This window comes from Cervus elaphus, chromosome 12 (assembly GCF_910594005.1).
Source record: "Cervus elaphus chromosome 12, mCerEla1.1, whole genome shotgun sequence".
Classification (NCBI taxonomy): Eukaryota; Metazoa; Chordata; class Mammalia; order Artiodactyla; family Cervidae; genus Cervus; species Cervus elaphus.
The window spans coordinates 56,278,690-56,306,062 of NC_057826.1; the positions used below are offsets into that span (position 1 = coordinate 56,278,690).

The 27,373-nt window shown below is 44.9% G+C and overlaps 1 protein-coding gene across 1 annotated transcript in view; it reads left to right on the plus strand.

The window, feature by feature from the left end:
- The first annotated feature begins 1,935 nt into the window (after positions 1-1,935).
- NID2 (nidogen 2) overlaps positions 1,936-27,373 on the plus strand; it is an 80,543-nt gene continuing 55,105 nt past the window's right edge. Inside the window, exons 1-4 of the mRNA XM_043918956.1 lie at positions 1,936-2,263; positions 2,902-3,210; positions 11,881-12,113; positions 17,257-17,942. Coding sequence (XP_043774891.1) covers positions 2,042-2,263; positions 2,902-3,210; positions 11,881-12,113; positions 17,257-17,942 — 1,450 coding nt within the window. The 5' untranslated portion in view covers positions 1,936-2,041. The remainder of the gene's footprint in view (positions 2,264-2,901; positions 3,211-11,880; positions 12,114-17,256; positions 17,943-27,373) is intronic.

Here is a 27,373-nt window from a genome sequence, read left to right on the forward strand (position 1 = left end):
GCAACTAAGCCTGTGGGCCACAACAATTGAGCCTGTGCTCTGGAGTCTAGGAGTTGCAACTACTGAAGCCCATGTGCCCTAGAGTCCGTGTCCCACAATAAGAGAAGCCACCACAATGAGAAGCTCACCCACCACAACAAAGAGTAACCCCTGTTCACTGCAACTAGAGAAAAGCCCATGCAGCAATAAAGACCCAGTGCAACCAAAAAAAAGCAAAATAAATAAATAAAATTATATTAAAAAACAAAAAAGAAGTCACTAGGCCAGCCTACACTCCAGGGGAAGAGATTATATAAGGGAGTAAACACTAGGAAATGGGGGTCATTGAGGGCCATCTTAGGGTCTGCCTGACTCACTAACTTATGGCTTATTACCACTTCATAAATGTTAACTATTATTATTCTCAGTTGAGAGGTTTGCAAGAGCCTCAAAAATCAGTGAAGGATTTCACATCACAGAATAACTTTAGGTGACCTTGGGCAAGTCAAGTCACCTAATGTCTTTGAGCTATTTCCTCCTTAGTACAATGAAAATAATCTGTCTCCAAAAGAAAGGAGAACATAATATATGCAAACACAAATACATTTTCGTAACATCAAATATACTGTCTTCACAGTTTGAGGAAGCAAACTACTTTAGGCCAGTTTTCCGTTTTGTGTTGATTCTGTGAGTCTCACAGTCTGATCTTTTTAAAGTTTTCAGGGCTTGGCTCTGTGGGCTGGTAAGGATTTGTATAACGGGAGTAAGACCCACAGAAAGAAATCTGTTTTTTGAGCATTCCTAAAGGCATTTCCAAGGGTTTGCTTTTCCCTTCTTTTAAAATACCTTTGCTTCCAAAGACCCCAGGGAGATTCCAAGAGAGAAAACAGACTTTCTCGGAAATCTCAAGCTCTTGATAATAAAATTGGTAGTAAAATCTCTTCCAGCTACTGAAGCTTCGCTGAGGGTACATTTATGGTAGATGGGGTTCCCCCACACTCTCAGGGCATCTGGTTTGGCGGTTGTGAGGTTTCCAGTTCCGCGGAGAGCTCGGGTTACCACCTCTGCGGCGGCGGTCAAGAGCAGCATCGATGCCCGACCCAGGGTCTCTCCACCGTGGCGCCTAGCCCGTTTCTGCTTGGTGTCCAAACCGGATGACTTATTCCACGCCCCAAACAGAGCCGATCGCACACTGTCGCGTTTCATGCCCTTCTCGGGTGCGGTTTTCCCCGGGGAAGGTAAACAACGCTCTTGACTCGGACTGGCAGGCATTTCGGCCCGGTGGCCCAGTCCTTCCGGGCGGTCCCGTCCTCCTGGGAGGCAACCTTAGGGAGGGGGATGGAATTTAGGAGTCAGTCCCCAGGCTTCTCACAAAGCCGCGGTTCTCCGCAGCGAGTCTCTGGGTGAAGTGAAGCGGCCGCGGGGGAAGCTGTGGCTGCGACAATGCCTTTTGCTTCCCGGTTCGAGAGCCTGACGTCCAGGGCGATGGGCGCCCGGGACCCCAGGGCAGGGCGCAAATCGTAACCCCCACCACCCTCGCCCTGCCAGGCTGGCGGGGCACGTCGCGCCAGCCAGCAGCTGAACACGCCGCCTCGAGGTTCTCCTTGGCGCCGAGGTCATCTCCTGCAGCGCCGCCGCCTTCGAACCGTGCGGGCCATTTGGTCCACGGGGCGGAACTCGCCAGGATCTCCGGGTAGCCCCGTTAGGAGGGTGGAGATGAACTCCCCGCCCCGCGAGCTCTCGGGGAGCGGAGGCGGAGGAGAAGTAATTCCGATCACCCCTGGCGGGGGCTTTCACCTCTCCAGCCCCCGCCGCTCCGGTGACCGCTGCCTTGGAGAACTTAACGAGAACCAGATGTGGTGGCCGCTGTCGAACTTTCTCAGAGCAGGCGATTGGGTCCGGGCCCAAGGCCGCGGCCAATCAGCGCTTTGGGAGGGCCCAGAGTCCCGCCCCGCCCGGGCACCCGCGGGGATCCAGGTCTGAGGCCCGCTCGGCGCCGCTAGTGGGCTGGCTGGCTGGGCGGGACGAGGTCTGTCGCGGGGCAGCCCAGGGCCGAGCAAGCATGCGGGGGGACCCGGCGGCCGGGCGGCCGGCGCTGCCGCCGCCGTTGCTGCTAATGCTGCTGCTGCTGTCGCGGGCCGCGGCGCTGCACCCAAGCGAGCTCTTCCCCTATGGGCAGTCGCGAGGGGACCAGCTCCTGCAGGAAGGCGACGACGAAAGCTCAGCCGCAGTGAAGCTGACGCTTTCCTTGCGCTTCTACGATGCTCAATTCAGCGACCTCTACGTAAGTTTAGCTTCTTCATGGTGTGGGACTTGGCAGATTTCTAGCAGCTTCTGAACAGGGGTCATTGGTAGTGTGAATCTCACCGGACCCCTGCCTTCCGAGGGGAGGAAATAGTCCGCGTGGTCGGCTGTCCCCGAGCACCCTTGGGGTGGGACCTGGCTTTTTGCCTTTGCCAAGAGCACTGCATTCCCCTGCTACAAGGGGACAGTAAGAATTGTTCGCAGCTGCATAAGCATCCCAGGCAGAAAAGAAGGTGGGATTCCTAAGGCGGCCAATGGGGTCTAAAGTTAAGTTCAGCGAGGGGGCAGTGCAAGTTTGCAGAACTGGGTGTTCCTTCCTCAAACCCAGAGCTTTTCCCACAGGGTTGTGCTGGAAGTGAAAAGATATGTGAAGGAGAAGGAGGCTCCTGGACCTATTGCACTGCACGTGTGGGATAGGGTGGCGGGGTGGAGTCGGGGCGGGGGGCGACGCCGGCTGAAGTTGCACTGGTCGCTATGAACCAGGAGTCAGGCTTCCAGGATGGGGAAGTGGGGAGCTTCATGCCCCGAGGGCTCCCTTCCCTTCTTGCGGTGCCACAGGGTAGGCTTGCGCGTCCTTGGGCTTCCTACGGTCATCTTTTTGTCCCCCTCATTCCCCAGGTGGGCACCAACGGCATCATCTCCACCCAGGACTTCCCCAGGGAGACCCAGTATGTGGACGACGATTTCCCCACAGACTTCCCGGCCATCGCCCCCTTCCTGGCCGACATCGATACCAGTGGCGGCAGGGGCCGGGTCCTGTTCCGCCAGGACACCTCTCCGGCGGTGCTGGGCCTGGCCGCCAGCTACGTGCGCGCAGGCTTCCCGCTCTCTGGCGCGCACTTCACTCCCACCCACGCCTTTCTGGCCACCTGGGAGCAGGTGGGCGCCTACGAAGAAGCCAAGCGTGGGGCCCCGCCCTCGGGAGAGGTAAGCGACCAGGGATGCTTGGTCTCTGTGCTTACTGAAAGATGGGCTTGAATTCTGGGCTGGAACCCAGGCTTGAAGTTTCTCTTGAGTCTGCTCTCCCGAAGAACCTGATGTACGGTTTGGTGGCACCAGGGCTGAAAGTGGCTTGGTTTTCTCCAGGCTTTCTCTGAGGGTCTGAGAGGTGGTCACTCTTGTAAGGAGAACTGCTTAGGAGATGTGAGTGCCCCAGTGCGGATGCAGGAGGGAGTTTATGGTTTGATTGTTTATTTTTAGAATCACCTCATATATACAAGAATTGTTTCTAATTATATGTTCATTGAAGGAAAAACATCAGAAGATGGCAGGCAGTTTTGAAAAGAACAACCACTCATTTTCCTGCCACTTAAGATAACCACTGTTAAACGGTTTTGTGTGCACCTGCCAGAGCTTTTTCCTATCCATGTCTGTATGTGTCTCTGTCTATTAATGATGGATTCACACTCCACATACTGTTTTGTAACTTTTTTTAGTAAGTTTTGAATATATTTCACTGTCAATAAATATATTTCTACAACATCATCGTTAATGTTTGTATATTCCATCCAGTGGATTTCTCACTGTGCCCAGTGGTCAGCAATGTTATTTCCAATTTTTAATCATTGTAAGCTTGTGAAGCACTTTTTCTTTTTTAGGCTAAATCTTTACACCATGTCACCACTTGACTTTCCAGGAAGTGGGATTGGTGGGCCAGAGTGATGCATTTTATATAAAGTTTTTGATAATTTTTGCCAAACTGTCACTCAGGTACCAGTTCACATGCTCCCTACTTTACAGGAGACTGCCCTTGGTCCATTGTATAGTCTCTACCTGAGATATTGAGCACCTTCTTTGTGCAGGGTATTGGGCTAGGTGGGGGGGGTTGGAGAAAGATAAAGAAGGTAAGTATGTTGCATGCGTTCATTCACTGAAGTACTCCAAATGGATGATCAGATGGGTCAGAGTGGTATGGCAAAGGGTAGTTGCCTCATTCCTGGGGTAGGTAAGGGCTTCCTCCATGAAATTCAACCTGAATCTAAAATGTCATACTCCAAGGGCTGAAACTCTTTCACCTTATCTCTATTTTAACTCATCAATGTGATTTTTAGCTATATAGAGGCGGTACATATCCTCCTTCAGGTTCAGGGAGGTTAAGTAGCTTGCACACTCTCCCTGCATGATTCAAGATGGTGGCCATCCTTATTCTGTGTTCCCTGAGCGAGAGGAGTATCTACTAAAGACTCTAGTAAGCAAAGAGGATCTAGAGATTTAAAAAATCATTTGAATTGATTTTTGCCAATTTTTGGGAAACATCTAGTTTATTGAATAACTTTTTAATGCATAGATTTGACATTTCAGTTATTCAATTCAACAGAGTATATTTAATTCAAACACATATATCGAGCACCTTCTTTGTGCAGGGCATTGGGCTAGGTGGAGGGTTGGATAAAGATAAATAAGGTAAGTATGTTGATTCATTCATTTATTTTTGTCCATAAGTTTAAAAAACATATTTAAAGTTTAACATACCTATAATACAAAGTTTAGAAAATAAACACTGTTTATAATTATACTAATCAGAGGTCACCACTGCTATTTTGTTTTCTTCCAATCTTCTTTTCTAAACATATATATGTGATATATTAATATATGTATGTATAAGTACTTTATATTTAAACATAGTTGAGATTTATTTATCCAACAAACTTTTTTGCACATTTACTGTGAGGGTGTGTAGACACTGTGAAAGGACATATTCTTTACTTTCAAGGATCTCAGAGTTTAATAGAACATTGATTATGATTCAATATAAGTGAAGTGACATCTTAAAGAGACTAACTCCACCCCTCACTGGTTAGGGAATCTAATCTGGGAAAGTTGCAGTGAGCAATTGTCTTTGAATCTGAGTTGGGCAGAGTTTAACATTCCTTATAGAAGGGGTAGCATATGACATATCACCTACATACTATATTGTTAATGTGTTTTGGGGCATTACACGTGGTATCCTATTACTGAACAGGAAGGATGGTGGGGATGAGGCTGGGAAGGCCATGGGTTAGGGGCAGATCATGCTCTGCTAAGAGTTTGGACTTGGTTCTTTGGCACTGGGCAGCTCTTGAAGGATTTTAAATAGAAGTTTTTGTTTTTCAAAGAGTGCTCTTTTTGACTATGGAGAAGGTAAGGGTTCAAAGGAAAGACTGACTACTTAGACAATGATTATATGTGTTGTTTATTCAGGATATCTTGTTAATTCTTATAACAACACTTTATCATGCTGTCTTCTCACAACACTGCTGCAAGACAAGTACAGCAAGACTACTGTTTGCCATTACCTAGTAAGTTAAGGTGAGTGTGCAGAATTCTGTACATAGTAAGGCAAAGGCAGGTTTAGAATACAGACTTTTTTTTGTGTGTGGTGTGTGGGATCCTCCGTTGTGGCACGTGAACTCTCAATTTCAGTATGTGGGATCTAGTTCCCTGACCAGAATTGAACCCAGGTTCCCTGCTTTGGGAACATAAAGTTCCAGTCCCTGGACCACCAGGGAAGTCCCTATAATATAGACTTCTTGGTTCTTAGGTTTTTGTTGTTGTTGCTTCTACCCAGACTTTTCATGCAGGACCCATTCTATTGGCACAAGTGATGTAGGTAGACACAACAATAGTTATGCCTTCTCCAAAGACTTCCAGTTAATGAGTCTTGTTTTATTGTTTTGATGTGATCTTAGTGCCAGAAGAGTCCTTGGACTCATATCTCATTCAAAGGAAGAATGAACTCGGAATGAAATTTGCCAAGGATACTATTGATTCCTTATTACTTCCAAATTAGTATTCCAGTGGTCTGAAGTTAATTCAGCTGCATCTGTCTTACTTTTTCAACAGAGGAAAAAAAGGTAATCTTGAGCTGAGTGAGATGAATTGGAGAGATGAGCAGTTGCACAGAACCTGTGGGGTGATGAAGTCACTCTGAGAGCTTTAGGATTCCAATTTTATCAGAACTTATTTGAAACTGAAAATTGTAATGCAGACAAATATTTTTCTCAGTTTCATCTGTAGCATGGAAATAATGCTTCTGATGTGAAGATAATGACAAAAAATCTTTTGAAAGAAGTAGTTTATGAAAGGTTATCCAGTGACTTTGGAAGCAATGATCCAGCCTCAGTCTTAGTTTATTAACCTGTAAAATGAGGTAGCAATGCCTACCTTATAGGACTGTTGTGAAAATTCACTAAGGGGACATTTTAAAGTAGCCATCATAGTCCCTTAGACTTAGGAGGTGCATTTGCTCAGCAGATCTGTGTTCCCTTACATGGGGTTGATATAGGACCAGATTCTGGTTTTTTGATTTCTCTATCTTGAAAGGATACTGTGATGTGAGTCTTTTACTTAAGGACTCTTTAAATACAAGGTTTTCTGCATTGCAACTTCTGTCTGGGCCTCTTTATGGTGGGGGCGGAGCGTGGGAAGATTTGTAGAATCCATCTCTTACTTTTCTAATTAAAATTAATCTTCAGAAATGTTGCCAAATGCTGAGCTGGCTTCAGAATGTTTCATTTAGAAAAGAGATAAAGATTCTGTTTGGAGAGAGGATGTTTCTTTAATTACCCACATTGAAGGTTCCTTCTGAATACTTTAAAGAGCCCTGTGACATTAGTTGTTGTTTTAATAGTTCTTTGAAAATAGATTTTGGCAAACAGTAATCTACGTTGCTTGACAGACTGTGTGAGTTCTACATGGCCTTCTTGAACCTTGGCATATAACGTGTTGCAGAGTTACCAGAAACTTGAAGATGTCAGAGGAAAGGCATTTTTACCTTTTAAAACTGTTTCAGATGTTGTCTTTTCTCACCATGGACATTTGTGATGGATGTGAAAGGATGTGGTAACTGATACTGTAGGAATGTCAAGGTGTTACTGTATCTAAAAAGCTATGACCAAATAGTGTTTGTCAACACAATCTGAGACTCCTTGAATTGTCATAAGTACATCACAGATCAAAGTCCCAGTTTAGTTCAGTTGCTCAGTAGTGTCCGACTCTGCGACCCCATGGACTGCAGCATGCTAGGCTACCCTATCCATCACCAACTCCTGGAGCTTGCTCAAACTCCTGTCCATCGAGTCGGTGATGCCATCCAACTGTCTCATCCTCTGTCATCCCCTTCTCCTCCTGCCTTCAGTTTTCCCCAGTATCAGGGTCTTTTCCAATGAGTCAGTTTGACCTTCAAAGAATTTACTGACGGGAGACATAAAGAGGACTAATGTTTACTTTAACTGTGTCTTTTTCTCGAGGGTGGTGGTGTTTGAGGGATGGAGGGGCATAGAAAACTGGGCTTCATAGATATGTGTGGTACAAGGAATGTTTTGTCAACTTTTGTTTAAGTTGGGCTGAAATAATGGATATTGAGAATGGGGCAGCAGGACAGATTGTGCTGGCCGAAGATGTGTCCTGGAAGAAGGCCAAGAGAGCTAAGGCTGAAGATATGGATGAAGGCAGGTATGGGCAGTAAAATAAGATGAGCAGAAGGCTTCCCAGTGGAGGCCTCACCTCGGGAGTGAGATATGCCAATGTGTTTCAAAGAATGATGGTCATTGATGGAGGGGGTTGGATCCAGTGAGAAAATGAGAAGTAAAAGCAGGACATGGTTGTAGCTTTTTTGAATTTTGAAGCTGAGGTCCCAAAGAAGGGAGGCCTACAGTCTGTCTGAGAGAGTTTAGCTTGTGTCTGAGATCTAGCTATGCAGACATAAAGCACAGAGACATATATGGAAATTGGTTAAAGAAATGCTGAAGTTTTGCTAAAGACCAAGTGTGGGGAAAGTTACAATATTAGGGATGTGATAGTACTGGGCATTTATTTTGGTATTTTTGGCAGGATCTGTAGGATTAAGGGCAGAAAAAATGAATTAAGGAAAATCATGCAAGTGACAGTGATGTATAGGTAATGGTAGATAGAGAAATATACTAAGGATTGGAGATTAGCATTCACACCAAACAATGGAGATGAGAAGCTAATAATGCTAGGAGTGTAGAGAGCATGAGAACCTAAAGAAGATAGGAAGGGGAACTTTGTGATCCTACTTCTTAATTTTCATTATAATTTTTGTAAGTCACTTTAGGCAAACCCTTTGGGACATGGATGGTATTGTCGTGATATTTGGCCAGATGGCTGAAATTAATTAAGTAAGTTGCATAAACTAGGAACTTATTGAGGAGCATGCTTTGTATCCATCAGCCTGGCTTTGCCAAGCATCAAGTCAGCATTGATTGGCGATGTCCTGCACCTGGAGGAAAGAGCCTGAAGCTGTCTGATTTCTGCTGAGGGCTCTGGCTTTTTCTGATAGCAGGAAGGTGGATCCTGAAGCTCCGCAGCACGGGCCCTGCTCCTCTCCTCCCTGGGATCCTGAGGAAGTTGGAAACGGGTGACCCTTTTGTGAGGTTTGGCAGCCCATCTGAGGCTTTCCCTTCAAGGACAGAGCATGTGGGGTTCTTGCGAAGTCTTTTCTCCAGGAATGTGTAGACCTTTCCGGTTAGGAAACCAGTCAAGGAGTGTTCTAGGAGGAGGCGCCCTGCAGGACATCTTGAAGTGGGCTCTTTAGCGATTAGGTGTAGAATGTTGTGGAACTGAGAGAGAACTTTAAACGTGATCATTTGGTGTGCAGGTGGTTTTTAAACAGCCAGATTTTTATGGCTGGTACTCTGGGATCCTAAATTCTAATTAAAATTCTTCTATTTGCCTATTTCAGTGAAGACAAGTAGATTAAATAAATGCTTGCCATCTGTAATAAGTGCTTGTCTCAAGGAGGGCATATAAAGATGTTGAATAACTTTTCATTGAAATAAATTTGCTCACTGGCTGAAAGAATGAATAAAATTTGTTGACTAGCTAAATACCCAGACCCCACAGTAAAAAGCCAGACTCTCCCCTTCCCAGCTCTGTTTACTTTTTCCTTCCCTTTCCCATCCCCTTCAATTCCTTCACAATCTATAGGACCTCCTTATCTCACAGAGCTTCTCTAGATGTAGAACCAGGATTCCTCCTATCTGACATTTATTGTTGGCAATCAATGCCAGAAGCTTTGAAAGCTTTGCTTCTTAAAACAGAGTCTCTTTCCTTGAGTACCTTTCTTTCTCTAGCTGAACTTTATTTATTCTGAGTAAGGTAAAACTCTGAAGTTACTGAATTGCCATTAATCGATAATGTATACATTCTGTATGGACATGATACAGAATGGCCTTTGTTTACATTTGGTATAAGTTATGGCTTCCGAGCTTTGAGAAATTCTAGAAAACATCCCTTGCCTTTTGTTTTTGGAAAAGTCAAGCTTTCCGGCTGAAACAATCAACAACGACAACAATAACAAATATATGAGGCCCCCCTCCTTGTCTTTAAGTTTCTGAACTTAAAGGAAAGCAAAAAGCCAAGTCAAGCAAGGTGACCTTTTCTATGTTGGAGATCTAAAAGTAAAGTTGGATAATATTTTGGTTTTCTTCTGGAAAAACATTTTAACACCTAAACTTTATCTTGTAAGCAAACCATCCAAACTATACTTTGAAATTAAACATCAAAAAAGAATAATTAACATTAGAAAAGAGCTTGGCCACCATTTGGGGAAGGACCCAGGACAGGCCCATACCTATGGTCTGCTGTTTTATTTAGTAAAATGTGATATGTTTCTCTCCTAACTTTGTGTGTCTAGCAAAATGGAGAGACAGTGTTCCTTACCAGTAAATAATGTTTCTAGGAGTCACATTATTTAGGAAGTAGTGGTATTTATAAATACCTCTCCTGCTCCCTGCTAAGTTGTAAAAAGAATGGGATTTAGTGAGAGGGTTGTCCTCAGAGGCCTTCATATGACATTTTTAAAAAGATACTCAAGCACCATTAACTGATCATTTGTGTGTTGTGAGGGAGATAGCTGGATTTAGGTAAAGGCAAAAAAAAAAAAAAGTGTCCTGTTGAAAATACTAGAGTAAGTTGAACTTTAAGGAGTGATTCCATAAGGACCTGGGTGTTGCGTTTGTGGCTAGTTCAGGCTCCTGGCCTGTCCTTCTGGTCTGCTTTGGCTCCTGCAGTGTTTATTACCATTCACAGTCAGCCTCTGCGACGCCTGCCCGTTCCAGCCCTGAGGTCTGGGGCCCACGCCTTCCTCTCTGGCCTCTACTACCTTCTCCAGCAACTCTCCTGGAATCCCAGCCATGGCTGCTCCCTGTCCTAAACTCTGAGACTGTCCTGGGTGGAGGCTGCCATCCTTTGCCCCTTTGCTTCTTCCCACCACGCACACTGTCCAGTGCTTAGCTGGCACCTGGCTCTCTGAATTAATGTACAAATGAATTAGTGAATCAAGTTTACAAACGTTAACAGCTAACCGGGCTAAATGAGGAACTAGAAACACTCACTAAGATGTTGTGGAGGGTCAGAGAACAGCAATAAATGTACAGGGGATCTCAAAAACCTCTCAGAGGGCAGTATTAGAAGGTCAGGAGTGTTTCTAGGCACAGGAAAATGTGAGTAAATAAATGTTCAGAGGCATCAAAGTACATGGGACAGATGGGCAATATTAAATAATCTGGTGAAGATACAGCGGATGTGAGCCTAGAAAGAGAGTTTGCAGCTTATAAATCACCTGGCGTGGCAGGTCAAGGAATGGTTTGGACGGCCTGGTGGTGCAGGGCAGGGACCCTGGAGCTGGCCGTCCTGTCACCGCATACTAACAGCCTAACCCTAGGCAGATCTCTTAGCCCTTGTCTTGGTTTCCTCATCTGAGAAGTGAGGATAGGATAACTCATGCTGGTGTCAGAAGGTAGATGGAAGAGAATAGAGAGTGAGGCTATGAGAATAGTAATGAGGCCTTTTGATCAGCCAGTGCCTCACACCACCTCTGCCCATAAAGGCGATTCAATAAATAAGTGAATGAGTGAATGAATGAATGAATGATCCCATTAAGTGCCCAGAGCAGTAAACTAGGGCAATGACTCCGGGAATGTACACATTAATTTTGCTATTTACTCTCAGCTCTGAAAGAAGTTTGGATGATAGAAGCTTGAAACCTTAGAAAAGTTTTATTTTTTTAACCTGTGTTTAAAAAAAAAAATCTTTATTTTTGGTTGCGCTGGGTCTTTGTTGATTTGCACAGGCTTTCTCTAGTTGCATTGAGTGGGGGCTACGCTTTGTTGCAGTGTGTGGGCTTCTCATGGCAGTGGCTTTTTTTGCTTCAGAGCACAGGCTTTAGGTGCACGGGCTTCAGTAGTTGTGGCATGTGGGCTCTAGGGCACAGGCTCAGTAGTTGTGTTGCCCAGGCTTAGTTGCTCCACAGCATGTGGGATCTTCCTGGACCAGGCATCAAACCTGTGCTTCCTGCATTGGCAGGCAGATTCTTATACACTGTGCCACTAACGAAGTCCTAACCTGTGTTTTTTTTTTTTACCTATGCATATTTCAATTATTAATCTAAATTGATAAAAGATGATTATAATAATACAGCTTATGTAATTATGCTTATAACTTGGAGAGGAAATTTAAAAGAATATTATGTTAAAACAATTTAGAGAAATCCTGAGAAGGGGGACAACCCTTTGCATTTCATAATGCTTTGCTTGCAGTTTTGTTGTTGTTGTTGTCTGTTTGTTTTATTAAGAATATTTTCTATTTTTTTCACAGCTGAATACTTTCCAGGCAGTGTTGGCATCTGATGAATCTGACACCTACGCCCTCTTTCTTTATCCTGCCAATGGCCTTCAGTTCTTTGGAACACGCCCCAAAGAATCTTACAATGTCCAGCTCCAGCTTCCAGCCCGAGTGGGCTTCTGCCGAGGAGAGGTTGATGACCTGAATAGACAGGGACCATATTTCAGCTTGACTAGCACTGAACAGTCTGTGAAAAATCTCTACCAGTAAGTAGCATAGGGCTTAAGCCCTTTCCTGTGGGAATGTAAGGACCCTTAGGAGCTCCCCAAACTTCAGTGGCTCTAAGACCATTAAATAATATCTTGGTGGTTTCTAACTAAGCAAGGCATCAGTGTCAAAACCAGGAACTAGACTAAACCCTGGGAGGAGCAAGTTGACCAAAATATAAAAGGTTCGTTATTTTTCCTGCTGTATTGGCTAGAGATACCAGAAACCAAACTATGTGTGTGAGTATATGTGTGTGTGTTCGTGTGTGTGTGTGTGTGTGTGTGTGTGTGTGTGTGTTAGCATAGCCACTGACGCTTGCTGTGGAAAACATTGCTCTTGGAACCACATAAAAATATTCAGTAATATAACTGCCCAGGTTGAAGTTTTTCCAGGTTAATCGTTTCACAGCTGGAAATGTTGTGGGTTGGTCTTTTAAACAGATAGGTGTTAAAAGTTAAATTAAGGGTTGTGTAATTTGGAAAAAAAAAAAAAAAGAGAAAAACCAACAAACAGATTGCCAGGGTTTTGGAAGTCTTGGGATTTCTCAATGGCTTCATTATCTGAAATTGTCCTGATGGGTTTTTCATGAAATGCCTGGAACTGGGCACATTCCTTAGTCCCATCACGTGAGCCCACTCTGCTTGTCCACATCATGCCCAGTATCTGGGTTGGCACCAGTTGATATTTACTCATTTCTTGGCTTTAAAAAAATATCTCTGCTTTTATGCTTCCCTGAATACTGGTCTACAAGCTGGACAAAATGAGATTACTGGGTACTGGAATACCTTACACTTTTGCATGCCATCCGCTCTACTCAGAGACCAGAGAGCGGGCCCTACAACCAAACAGGGTTACTCAGAGCTGACATTTATTGAGAGCTTACTGTTTGCCAACATTATGCTAAACACTTTCCAGAAGTTCTCTTAATTAAAACTCAACAAGAGTCTCAGGGGATAAGTTCTGTTCTTTTGTCAATATGACAAATGAGCTTAGGAAAGTTAAATTGCCTATAACCTCAAAGTTATGAAGGGGCAAAGCCAAAACTCAAGCACGAGTCTGGAGCTCTGAACTGCTTTTTTTATGCTGAGTCCTGGCTTGCATTCCCATTCTCAGGACTCACACTGGGCACCTTCCGGGGGCCACTGAGGCTGCCTTTTATTTATTTATTTAAAAAAAATTTTTTTTTCCATTTATTTTAATTCATTGGAGGCTAATTACTTTACAATATTGTAGTGGTTTTTGCCATACATTGACATGAATCAGCCATGGATTTACATGTGTTCCCCATCCCGATCCCCCCTCCCCCCTCCCTCTCCATCCCATCCCTCTGGGTCTTCCCAGTGCACCAGCCCTGAGCACCCGTCTCATGCATCCAACCTGGGTTGGTGATCTGTTTCACCCTTGATAGTATACTTGTTTCAATGCTGTTCTCTCTGAACATCCCACCCTTGCCTTCTCCCACAGAGTCTAAAAGTCTGTTTTGTACATCTGTGTCTCTTTTTCTGTTTTGCATATAGGGTTATCGTTACCATCTTTTTAAATTCCATATATATGCATTAGTATACTGTATTGGTCTTTATCTTTCTGGCTTACTTCACTCTGTATAATGGGCTCCAGTTTCATCCATCTCATTAGAACTGTTTCAAATGAATTCTTTTTAATGGCTGAGTAATATTCTATTGTGTGTAGAGGCCAAAGTTATTGGCCTTTTCCTTTATGATTTCAGGTCTCGGTATTATTTTCAGGAAGGCCTTTCCTACCTCCAAATGATAGAAAGGTTCCCCAACTTAATCTTCTGTTTTATTTTTTTCTTTCCTTCCCTTCTTCCTTCCTTCCTTTTCTTTCTTTCCTCCCTCCCTCTCTCCTTTCTTTCTTTCCTTCCCATTATTACAAGATATTGAATATAGTTCCCTGTGCTATCCAATAGATTCTTATTGGTTATCTATTTTATGTATAGTGTGTATGTGTTAACCCCAAACACCTTATTTATCCCTCTCCCACTTTCTCTTTGTTAGCTGTAAGTTTGTGTTCTGTGCCTGTGTCTTTCTGTTTTGGAAGTAAGTTCATTTGTGTCTTTCTCTTCTTTTAGATTCCACATATCAGTAATATCATATGATATTTGTTTTTGTCTGGCTTACTGCATTTAGTGTGATAATCTCTAGGTCCATCCATGTTGCTGCAAATGGTATCACTTCATTCTTTTTTATGGCTGAGCAATATTCCGTTGTGTATATATATACACCACATCTTTATCCATTCATCTGTTGGTAGACATTTAGGTTGCTTCCATGTTTTGGTTATTGTAAATAGTGCTGTTATGAACATTGGAGTGCATGTATCTTTTCAAAGTGTGGTTTTCTCTGCATATATGCCCAGAAGTGGGATTGCCGGGTCATATGACAGTTGCATGTTTAGTGTTTTAAGGAACCTCCATACAGTTCTCCATAGTGACTGTACTGATTTACGTTCCCACCAGCAGTGTAGGAGGGTTTCTTTTTTCCCACACCCTTTCCAGCATTCATTATTTAAAATTTCAAAAATGTGCAGAAAAGTGGAGGTAATCTAGATTTACAAGCTGTTGACATTTTGCTATCTTAAAAACTTTTTTCTTTTTTATGTAACTAAAGTAAGTGACACACATCATGCCACTCACCCCTCAGTGCTTCAGTATGGATTTTTAAAAAATAAAATTATTCTCCTAGTCAATAGAATTGTTTTCTTCCTCAAACTTGTCTTATAAGTTTAGAGGTCATAAATTATATAATTCATAGTGTGTTTGTAATAATTCTCCTTCTGCACATTTAAATATGAATGCACACATTTGTATTTTTTGAGATTATTCTTTTCTGTCTCCTAGAAAACAGTAGTTACTAAGCACTTATTATATGCAGGGCCCCATGCTGAACATTTTATGTGATTTTCTAGCTTAATCCTCCTAATACCCCAGGGAGGAAGGCACTGTCCATCTCATTTTGTAGCCTTGTTTTCTTTCTAGGAAATAAATTAAGTTCTTTCTATCGCTAAGCTTTCCAAATGACCTTGGATTTTAGGATAAACTCAAACTGGCTACTTTCCTATCATGCACAATGACAAAAGCCAGGATAGCGATTCATATTTAATTAGAAGGCTATTTTATTTAGCTTTTATCTGCCATAATTTGTACTTTCCTACTCTTTGAAGCTTTTATAGTTTTCTGTTTCTAACTTCAAGAAGAAATTTCACAGCTGCAACACCTCCGATGTGATAATAAACTCAACATCCTCAGATCTTCTGAATACTCTCTTATCTTCTTTAGCATTCCTTGCTTGCTTGCCAGAAAGCACCAGAATTTAATTCTTAGAACTTACTAAGTTTACATAGCATATTGCACAAGGGATCAAGTTTTTCTTTCTACACTCGTTTCTCTAAACTAATTACAACTGCAGTGGGGGTAACAACATGTGAGGAGGTGGGGACTGATTGATTGATTCTCGGAATTGTGTTAATAAATATTATTGCTGTAGAAATCCACGTGAAGGTGAGGAATACCAGCCCAAATGAGCAAAATTCTCTTGTCCTCATATGAGTCAATGACTTTCCTGTTATATTATTAGTCATTAACTGACTTCTCATGGACTGACTGCGGAGAAAATCCCAGAACATGAGAGACTGAGAGCCTGGTGTTTGGTCCACATGCTGGAGAGTATAGAAATGGGTGTATTCAAGCCAGTCAGACCCTTTCTTTCTTCGAGTTTTTCTTTTTTTTTTTTTTAATTATTTGTAGGGTTATTCTCTTTAGAATGTATCATTGACTAAAATAATGGATCGCTGGGATATTTGGAAGACTGAATGGAGCCTATGTTCTTTTCTAGTGGAGGCGTACAAGTGAGCTCCCTGGTTCCAAATGTTTCTGGACACCTCTCACCTGTGACCCATGGCAGTTAATAAACCTGCTTTCTTATCCCCCTCTTAACCTTTGTTCTACATTTGCTCAACATTTTTGATACTTAGTTATTTCTATTTCTTTGAATTTTTTGACATTGATTTACCAGGGTTTGTGAATTAATTGAATAATCCATGTGACTAAACAGTGAAATGTTTCTAACGTTCTGTCGTGTAAGATAATTAGGATGTGGACTGACTATAGTGTACTGATTTTCTGACATGACGTGGATGTTCAGAGCATGGGCTTTGGTGCTATTGCTGAATTCAAGTGCAAACTCTGCCAATTATTATTGTGCAACCTTAAGAAGATTAGTTAACCTCTCTAAACCTGTTTTCTCCTCTGAAAAATCAGGCATATCACTGCCCCTGCCTTGCAAGTTGTGTTGAAGAATGTTAAGCACTTGGCATGTAATTAACTCTCAAATAAAAAGGACTCATTATTATTTAGGTGTTTGGCAGAAATGTTTAAGCATGTTTTCTTGAGTTTGTTAAAAGTGTGTGTGTATGCGTGTATGTGTTCAGTAGGTAAGTCATGTCCAACTCTGTGTCCCTCTGGACTGTAGCCCACCAGACTCCTCTCTCCATGGAATTCTCCAGACAAGAATACTGGATTGGGTTGCCATTTCCTTCTCCAGGGGATCTTCTCAACCTAGGGATTGAACCCGTGTCTTCTGCATTGGCAGGAGGCTTCTTTACCACTGAGTCACCAGGGAGTGTTAGTTGCTCAATCGTGTCTGACTCTGCCACCCCATGGATGGTGGCCTGCCAAGCTCCTCTGTCCATGGAATTCTCCAAGCAAGAATACTGGAGTGGGTAGCTATTCCCTTCTCCAGGGGAGCTTCTCAACCCAGGAATTGAACCAGGTCACCCATGTTGTGGGCAGATCCTTTACCATCTGAGCTACCAGGGAAGCCCTTGTTCCCTAGGTGTTTTCAAATAGCGATTTAGATAAAATATGTAGTACAGAATTCTGATTTGAGTGTCTGGTAGTAGGCATATGGCCTTTGAAACCCGTTGTTTAATAAGAGATTGTTTGCATAAAAATTCCAATATAATGCTTTTCAGTTATCATGCAAGTCTGGTTTTGTTTGGTTCGCTGCCAGTGAAAACCTAATCTGATCTGAATAGTCTTTCAGTTTTCAAATAAATTGCTCACCTTTGTAGGAAGGTGGTGGGTGGACACATATGCTACAATATCTTTTTTTCCTTTTTATTTAGACACAGCAACCTGGGCATTCCTGGAGTGTGGGCTTTTCACATAGGCAGCACTTCCTCGTTGGACAACGTCAGGCCAGCGACTGTTGGAGGAGACCTTTCCAAAGCCCGTCCTTCGGCTCCTCTGGGACAGTCCTTCAGCCATGCCGTGGCCCTGGAGGATGACTACACTCAGGACCCTTTGGATGATTATGATGAGAATGAGGAGGAAATCGAATACCCGCCTAGTGAGCCAGCGGAGGCATCAAATGGCTACAGCTCAGTCGATGTTTCTTTAAGAGGCAGGATCTCTGCTCCAGATTCTGACCTGGCCTCCCCTGTGCCACGTTCAGCATCTCAGGGTGGGCCTGAATCAGAATCTTCCCCCTTGGACCCTCACACCAAAGAGAGGAGACCTCAGGGGGAGACCGATGCCTCGGATTTAAAAGGGCAAGTCGAGTCTTCTGAACAGCCAGGGACCAGAGTCCCTGCTCCTCCAGAGACTGAAGGAGAGTCACCTGCTCCTCCTGGGGAAGCCCCGCCGCCCTCCCCAGAGGGAGGAGCCGGGCCAGCGGACCAGGATGCTCTTCCAGCCCATCCGGGAGGAGAGGCGGCTCTTCCCAACTACCCTGGGCCCGACCACACCCCGCACCTGGGTCACCGGAGGCAAGTGGTCGGGGTGGAGGACGACATCAGCTCCAACACTGAGGGTAAGTGGATTTGAACCCTGGGTGCTGAGAATTCACTGAAAAAAAAAATGCTGGTCTTGCAGAGACTCATGAATTTTCTTTCAAGCAAGTAGATGAAGAGTTTAGCAAAACGAAGCTGGGGACTTATTTTTAAAACCCGAGTATCTTTCCTTTGCCAAAGAAATCTTGGCAGGCAAATTCTGTTTGGAATCTGTTGACCATTAATAATATTTTTTTTAAAAAGGGGGGCTTCTTGAAGCACGTGGGGAAGAACTGGGGGTTGCTCGTGCCAGCTACGCTCTCAAGTGGAATGAAGTATTTTAGTCTGAAAGTTCAACAAAGGTAAAGGGTTTTGAGGCCTCACGCACATTAGGGTGATGGAGGGATTCGGGCTTTAGTTTCAAGTGGTGAGTTGTGCTGGCTGGGATGAACATTCCAGATTCTTCCTCCATAATGGGATGACCTCAGTGCTCCCCTCAGTTAGGGACATGGTGGTGGAGTGTGTGGGAGAGGGGACCCCTGGGGAGAAAACTGCGAACCACCTGTGTCTTGTCATTTCTGGTTCACGGCTGTGCAGCTGTGCTATTCAGCTCCCCGGAGCCTTGTCCTCATTTCATGACTCACTGACCAGAGTGAGGGGCCAGCAGAGAAATGCCCAGGGGAGGCCTCGGTTAATTAATACAGACACGGAGCCCATGTCGCCTTCTCTTGAAGGCGAGACTTGTCAGGTCAGCTCTTTCTTCCCAGTCAGAGATGTGAACACCTGAATGGGAAACTGGCCACAGATTTATCCCATTTGTTCCAGGGACTGCTCATCTGACCTCTGACAGGAGGAGGAGGTCAGAGGTGAAAGCATTCTTTAGAACCTTTGTATTTTTTCTTCACCTTTCCTGTTTCTCATACTTTTTAGAGTAAAACAGGTTGACCTAGCCTAAGGTCTTTCAGGTGGTTCTGCGGTGGCCCCTGACCTGCAAGAATTTGCTTGAAGAAGCGCTTCTTTTGGGAGGTGGAGGGATGAAACTATTTCGTGCCTGAGGTGACGCTGGGTAATGATGACAAGGAGAACATTGGTGTCAGACTGAGGGTCGAATCTTGGCTGTCATGCTGGCTTCATGTAACCCCCAAACCTCTAGTTTCTCCTAAATTTGTTGAGAGGATTGAAAGAGATAATGAAGTTCTTAGGTTAGTGTCTATACTAGTTAGATCTTAATAAGTGGTGGCTGCTTTTACTAATTATAGAGGATTTAAAGCAGCGGGAATGGGGGTGGGGTGGTAGAGAATGAAGAGTGGGCTTGTTAAGTACTTGTGCCTTAATTTGTGCCTAAGGACCGCATTTCTCTCAAGTCAGAGATGTGAATTTTATGGGGAGGCTTCAGAACCTTCACACCTTTCTAGTCTAGTCTCCTGAATTTTCAGCATAAGTGCCATATATCTAAAGAAAATATAAAGCCAAGTATCAAAGACTTGTTTTTTTCTTTTAAAAAAATATTTATTTTTAATTGGAGGATAATTGCTTACAATATTGTGTTGGTTTCTGTTGACCAAAGAGATTTTGAGGTAAAGATAAGCTCCAAAGTGGTCTTTTCATTTGTGGGTTGTGACTTCCTGCCCTGAGAAGAGCTTGGAGTATTAGAAAGCAGATCCCTGGAGTGATTTGTTAAAGGGTTAAGAAGAACAGGCTGCACGCCCTGTTTTGAGCTGTGAGGGGCTGAGAAAAACTGGCGTAACTGTAAGAGGCCAAGGGAACTGGCCGTAGAGAACAGAGACAGCAGCCATAACTCTCGTGGGGCATGAACTATGATATTTACCAGCTGCTGATAACGCCTACCCCTGACATCTCGGAAATGGCAACATGCGTTTGAAACATCTGGGTAATACAATGAGACATTTAGGGGAAAAAAAATCTAACTATAAGTTTTGAACCTTGAAGAAAGAAAAATCAGCCACCATATTAGCAGAGAGGGAAAGCTTTAAAACTTGAAAGCAGAAATGAAAAATAGTTGAACCTCTGATCTCATCTCGGGCTTTAGGAAGACTCAGTATCCTCAGGGAATTTGTTCCAGGACCCCCTCTCCCCGTGCAGATACCAAAATCTGTGTATGCTCAGGGCCTTCAGTCAGCCCTTCAGATCCCTGATTCTGCAACCTCAGCTCCCTCAACTGTGGGTTCCCCTAACTGTGGACCTTAAATACAGCACAGGACCCACAGCTCCTTGAATATGCAGGTGCAGAACTTGTGGATACCAGAGGGTTGACTGTATAGAATCGTGCAGTTATTAATTACTTGGTTTTTTTTTGGCAGTGAAATTTGTTTTTTCATACAAAACATTAGCATCCCACAGGTCTATCAGGCAAAAGTGGACTCCCTCTGGGAAAGTTAGTGGGTGGGGTGGCTCAGACTCACATTGAACACTGCCTGCTAAAATGCCAGCCTTGAGCCATGTTGCCAACTTTTTCTAATGATGGAGTGGAGGAGTGTGGATTTTGGTTTTCAATGGACTTGAGTTTGAGTTCCAGCTCCGTTATGTGGTTTGGGATAAGACATTTGCTCTGAGTCTCATTTTCTTCAGCTATGCAGCAGAGATAATGTGTGTGTGCTGTGTGTACTATGTTGCTTCAGTTGTGTCTAACTCTTTGCGACCCTGTGGACTGTAGCCCGCTTCTGTCCAAAGGATTCTCCAGGCAGGAATACTGGGGTGGGTTGCTGTGTCCTTCTCCAGGGGATCTTTCCAACTCAGGGATCGAACCTACGTCTCTTATATCTCCTGCATTGGCAGGCAGGTTCTTTACCACTAGTGCCACCTGGGACCTCATCGAAGAGTTGCAAGAATTAAAATTGGGCATGGAAGCACCAGGCCCAGTAGACTTTACTTTCGCCTTTAAGTTTCATAGTAGTTAACTTGCTAAACCAAGAAATTAAATAGATTTCCCTTCTCTTAAAAAGTTTTTTTTCCCTTAGGGACTATTTTTATAGACTTTTTGTTGAGAAATCTAAATTCTTTTTAGATCCTGTCCACACCAGGCAAGAATGTCCCAATTTCACTCTAGCCTCAAGCTTATTTTTTTCTTTGTTATCTTTTTGTAGACCAGAAAACCAGCAGTAAATTGGCTGCACAAACTTTCTCTGTTTCAGGGGTGTTGTTTCTCCAAGCAACTCTGGAAACTTGTTGTCAAACCAAAAATTACCAGAGCAGTGCCCTCCTCTGATCAGGGCACTAGTGGAAGTCTTCACTGATATGTATCAGGTGTCCACTTAGACTCTGAGCGGGAACTTTGCTTGAATGGCACTAGCACAGTTAATCCTCAGAATTGCCCTGTGCAGTAGATCCTTCCCACAGTGCAGAGAAGGAGACTGAATCCTGAAGTACTGAGTGATTTGTCTGTGTAAGAGGCAGACCAAGACCGCAGCAGAGCTGTGGAAGGTTAGAGCAAGCACGCTGTAGGGCAGATCCACCTCTGGTGCCATCAGGGACGTCTTCTTGGAGGAGGAGGACTTGAGCCAGGCCTTGAGGTCAAAGCCTCAGTTTTGGGAGAGAGAAAGTGGGGCATATTCTGGACAGAGGAGTGACAAGAGTGGAGGTTGTAAGGTGGAAATGGAGAGAGAGAGAGAGAGATATGCAGGGGGTAGGTGTAAGAGGCAGCTGCCAGCAAGGCTCTCGCTGCCTGGAGCCAGCCAGTGTTGTGGGCAGCAGGGACGAACTTGATTCACAGGGGCCACAGAGATTCTTGAGATTCGTAAACCTACCTGCCCAGGTGGTGCAGTGAGGAGCTTAATTTGACCTCAGTCTGCATGATGAATTGGAAAGGGGACACCTGGCTTTCAGCACCCTCAGGCATTCTCACTCTGTCCTGCGATCCTGTTGACTGCACTTAGATGGCAGTCATGCAGGGAAGGCCCCAGGATGTGAATAGGATTCCCCTGTGGCTTCTGGCCTTGGGAAAGGCCTTAGGGATGTGTCTCAAGTAGCTTCTACCCTGGGATGAACTCAAACAGGCTCTGCTGCCCAACCCAGCCTTCCAGACACAAAAGCCCCTCTCCAGGGGTGGGGGGCACCCCCAGGTTGCTGAGGGAATGTGAACAAGAGGGTCGCCCATACCGCTGAAGACACCTTAAGGGAGAGGCTTCTAGGGTCAGATGTAATCCTCTCCCCAACAAAAAACAGGGTCCTAATACCTGTTTGCCTAGCCAGCTTCACTATGTACCACACATATATACCAAAAACAAATGAACACTGGAGGGAAAAGCCTACCACTGTTTTTCATTATAAAGCTGGATGTGGTTTTTCTTAATTCGTCTGTCATGCTGTGAGGTGGGAAACTTAGAAAAAATCTGTCCTGCAGTGAAAAATGTAGGTCCTTTATCTTGAGGTAGCAGGAAGAGCTGTTAAAGTAAAGGTCAGCCCAGTTTCCAGACGCAGGGCCAGCTCAGGAAAGCCCTTGGTCCCCATTTGCACAGTGAATCTGGTCTGCACCCTGGAGCCTGCCAGTCTTCCACGTGGCTGGGCCAGGGCTGAAGACGAGTGCTTAAGGGTTTTTGGAGAAATGAAGACTGAAGGATGGATCAGAATAAGTGCAGAGGAGGAGTTTTCCATTTGTGTGAAAATCTCCCAGTTAGGGCAAGTCTCAAGTGCCCTGGCAGCGCCTCTCCTTCTTTTTCCTGATATAGCCCCGTGACTCCACCCCCATTTTTTCTTTCCCTTAAGGATAGGAAAAGAGTGAAAAAGCATTCAATGCAAAAAAAGAAATGACGTTTTTTAAATCCTCATAGGGAGATTCCTTTAGCAACTGTCTAACCTCACTTAACAAAACTGCTGCAAACTGAGCCTGCAAAATTCACACCTGGCTGCCCTCCACCCTCCTATGAGGTCCAAATTGCCAGCAGACTTGTCCCTCCCTTGTGACAGGAGCCGCCAGGCAGAATGTGGGTCCCCAGAGGGTCTGGAGTGGAGCCTGCCCAGAGGGTCTGGAGTGGGTAAAATTTGGGAGAGAGGAATCTGTGGGATAAAAACTAAATTTCTTGAAATGTGGCTCTAGTCTACTTGTGGCTCTTTCTCTCATGACCCTGGTTTAAAATGCTGATTCCACACCCATCCTCCACCTTCTGACCCAGAATCTGCCTGTTTAAGCCAGGTCCCCTAGTGATTCTGAAGCCCACTTCAATTGAGCCAGATCATATAATCTTTGTGGAACAGGAAGAAGTGTGTGAAAACACATTTACAACTGTGAGATAAAGAGGCATAGAAATGTCCACTGAGAAAGAAAAGGTACTCACTGCACATCTCATCCAGCTGGGATTCAGACACTGATTCCCCACCTCCATGGGGTTCAGCATCCTTGAATCTACCTGCAGTTCCCATAGAAGTTTGAGAAGTCACATTGGCCAGAAGCCTGGCTTTTCATGCCCGGTTAAAGACCTGGGTCCTGGGCGCTTGGTTTCCTCCATTAAGGATCTCCACGTGCCACGCTTGGGGACTTAGCCTAAGTGGGCCATCCAGCTCAGAGTCCTGCTTCTCAGCCAGGGCAGGAGTGAATGCTAAAGCATTCCCTGAAATCCCACCCACCCCAGGAGCTGCTAATTAATTGGTCAGATGAAATTCATTCACTACGTGAAAGAGCATTCTCCAACTCAGAAAGGGAAGGTTTGCAAATATGCTGACCATTGTCATCCATGGGCATAAGAGACCCCAGGAGTGGCTAAGGTGCAGACTCTTGGGATCCGCCCACTGAGTCTGAATTGGTAGGTCAAAGGTGTGCCCTAGGAATTTGCATTTTTAGTTGGGATCCCAGGTGGTTCTGAGGCAGTGGTTCCCCGGAATCCATAGGAAGGAAGGCAGCGTTCCCTCTGCTTGGCACCATGTGGAAGGTGTAAGTCCCAGTCAGAGCCAGAGTGGAGCTTCCCAGGTGCCTCAAAGGTGCTGCCGGAACTGACCTCCCACAGAAAACTGACCTTCCTCCTCCTCCAGGAAGCGGCAGCTCCAGCCTTCCAGTTCCCACTCCAGGAAATGAACATCCCTGTGGAGCCCTCTCTTTCTCCTCTCCTCCTCCCCACCCGCCTCCCCTCTCTCTACCTCGCCCCCCACTCCTCCTCCTCTTCTCTCCCTCTATCCAGTCCATCAGCCCACCCTGGCTGCTCTACCTCACAGCACTCCAGATCTGGTCTTTTCTCCATCCCCTCCATCATCACCTCCAGTGACCAAGCCACCGCCCCCTTCCCGCACAGCATCACCCTTCTGCTCCAAACCCTCCAGCAATTTCCTATATCCCTCAGACTAAAACCCAGATCCTCCCCTTGACCTCCCAGGCCTGACAGGAGAGAAGTGGCCAGGGCTACTTCTCCGGCCTTCTCCCCTCTCCCTGCCCCTGTTTCTCCCACACACTTGCCTTCCTGACAGGGCGTGCCTGCCCTCACTCATCCTCCCCTCCTCCAGGCCTCTGCCCAAAGTCACCTTCGCCCTCCTGTCCCTCCCTGACTTAAGTTTCTGCGTAGCAGTGGATATTATCCACCATGCCGAATAATTTACCTGTCTATTGACTGTTGTCTAGGGAGGGGGATATAAGCTTCAGGACAGGAGATTATTTTGTTTAATGAAGTTTATTTCTGGCCGCACTGGGTCTTTGTTGCTGCATGAGGTCTCTCTCTAGTTGCAGCAAGGGGGAACTACTCTTGGTTGCCGTGTGCAGGGTTCTCATTGCTAGTTTCTTCTCTTGCCGCAGAGCACAGGTTCTCTAGAGCACGAAGGCTTCAGTAGCTGTGGCGCACGGGCTTAGCTGGTCCGAGGCATGTGGACTGTTCCCCGACCAGGTATCGAACCCATCCCTGCAACGCGAGGGGATTCCCATCTACTGCACCACCAGGGAAGTCCAGGACAGGAATTTTTGTTTCTCTTGTTCCCTGGTGTATCTTCAGTTCCTACTCCAGGGCCAGGCGCATAGGAAGTTCTTGGTAAATACTTGTTTGAATTACTGAAAGAAAATTGTAGGGTTTGTCTTTCACCTAAGTTGACACTGTCAGTATTACATGTGCTCATCTGCACATGGAGGCAGGTACAGAAAAGGAACCGGATGTTCCTCTGACCAGGAGCATGCCCATGTTCCCCCTGCATGGCCTGCACGGCTGGAAAGCACAGCTTGTATTCCTGGCTTAGCAAGTCCCATCCTGAGCATGCAGCTCCCCTCCCCTCCACATACACAGTTTTAAAAGATCCCCAAACCAGCCTACCAGTAGCTAACCCATTATAATTATAGTTTCAGTCATGTAATAGACTTTCATGGGGACCTAACTTATTTTTTGTTAGAAACATGCAGATGGTGTGCCCATAAACTTTCAAGCTTTGGCACAGTTTGCATGTTGCTGGCTACACTGTCAAGCCTCTCTTTTTACCCAAAGAATAGCCGTGCCTCCACCTAGTAGTTTAGTTCAATTAGCCCAACTCTACACATCTGTAGGACTTCCCTAGTGGCTCAGATGGTGAAGAATCTGCCTGCAATCCAGGAGACATGGGTTCAGTCTCTGGGTAAGGAAGAGTCCCTGGAGAAGGAAGTGGCAACCCACTCCAGTATTCTTGCCTGGAGAATTTCATGGACAGGCTCAAAGAGTGGGGTCGCAAAGAGTCGGACACAACTGAGCAACTGAACTGAATACAAACCCATAATTAATTTGAGGGCAGAACAGTGTTTTTTTAAATTGGAATACAATTTACAACATTAGTTTCTGCTGTACAATGAAGTGAAACAGCATTGTATATATATATATATACATATTGTGTATATATATATATACACACACACACACACATATATCTCTTTCCTCTTTGGGCCTCCCTCCACCCCCATCCCACCCCTCTAGGTCATCACAGATCACTCAGCTGAGCTCCCTGTGCTTTATAGCAGGTTCCCGCTAGCTATGTTTTACACATAGTGGTGTATGTATGTCAATTCCAATCTCCCAATTCATCCCGCCTACCCTTCCCTCTGTGTCCACATACCTCTTCTCTTATCTGCATCTCTATTCCTGCCCTGGAAATAGGTTCATCTTACCAATTTTTTTTTTTAAACTTGAATTTCCTGAAGATGACTACCCTTTAGTCCTGCATCAGATCACCTTTTCACCTTTGCATCCAGAAGTACGCTAAGAAACGGTGTGATTTCTGGTGACGAGGGGTATGTGTGTGTTTGGGGTCATCCTGATTTTGGAGAGGAAGAAACAGACTCTTCATCTCTGTGGTTTCTGCGGAGCCATCTGAGCCAGGCTGCTGTTGAGTGTCAGACGTGGGACACTTTGCCGCCCAGTTCCCTTGTGCTCCGGGAGAGGAGGGTCCTGATGGCAGCTGAGGCCGTGAACACACTCACACATGTGCCAGTCCCTCCAGGGGCCGCTTCTTAACACTTACTTATGACTTTCTGAGCTGGAGAAATCCGAGATTTTGACAAGTTACATTCATTTATTTTTACTCAAACTGGGATTTCCTCCCCTTTCTTATTAGACCAATGGTAAATAAGGATGCACAGTTTTTTCCTCATAGCCACCTCTTAACAATCTTTTTTATTATCTGTTTTGTTTTTCTGCATTGAGTTTTGTGTCACTTTCCTATTTTAATTTTTTTTCCAAATGTTCAGAGTGATGCCTGGTTTTCTATTTTGAACGAACTGGAATTTCTCAGCCATGTCCTCAAGGCCCAGTACCAAATCTTGATTCACCAACTTTATTTTCTGTTCCCAGTCAGATATTCCACTTGAGTCAAGATCATCTGTCCTGCCAACCCTCAGCTCGCTGCTTTCTCAGGAACCTGTAAACAGCAGTCAAATACTGTCCAGAAGTGACTCCTGCTACTCATTTCTCTTACCTGTGCTTTTCTGTCAGTGAGACAGCCCTCTGGGGGATCTCTGCTGTCTTCTCCCGTTCCGTCTGATACATGAAGTATGACTCAAACTCTATTGGTCGAAGCCTATGTTGATTAACACTAGTTACCTGACCAGCTCCTTTGCCTGGCTCTCATGATAGACATCCTTGGGCCCCAGCGGCGGGTGGTCAGGCCCAGCTGTTAAGAACCTGGAGCAAGTGTCTGTGGGTTCAAATCCCACGTTGGCCACCTGTGTGACTTTAGGAGAGTCAGTTTAATCTGTGCCAGAACTTGTTTATCTGCATATAGGAATTTGAAAAAAGTCCCTGCTCTTGTGCAAACTGAAAAAATTAAAGTTCCTCGCATTTGAAGTACCTGGCGTTTATTAAGCACTGTTTCAGTGTTCACTTCGTTATATTCTCAGTTGCTGGTACAAGTCTTTATGCTGACTCCACTGTTAACTTCTATGGTGGTATATATACCTCCCCGCCCCCCGCCCCCCAATTTTGTCTTCTGTTCTCTTCTGGAATACTGGGTAAGTATGGATTTTTCCATTTCTTCCTCCCCTTCCCATTTCCTCCTTTTCAGACTTAGTCCTGGAACGCAGCTTCCA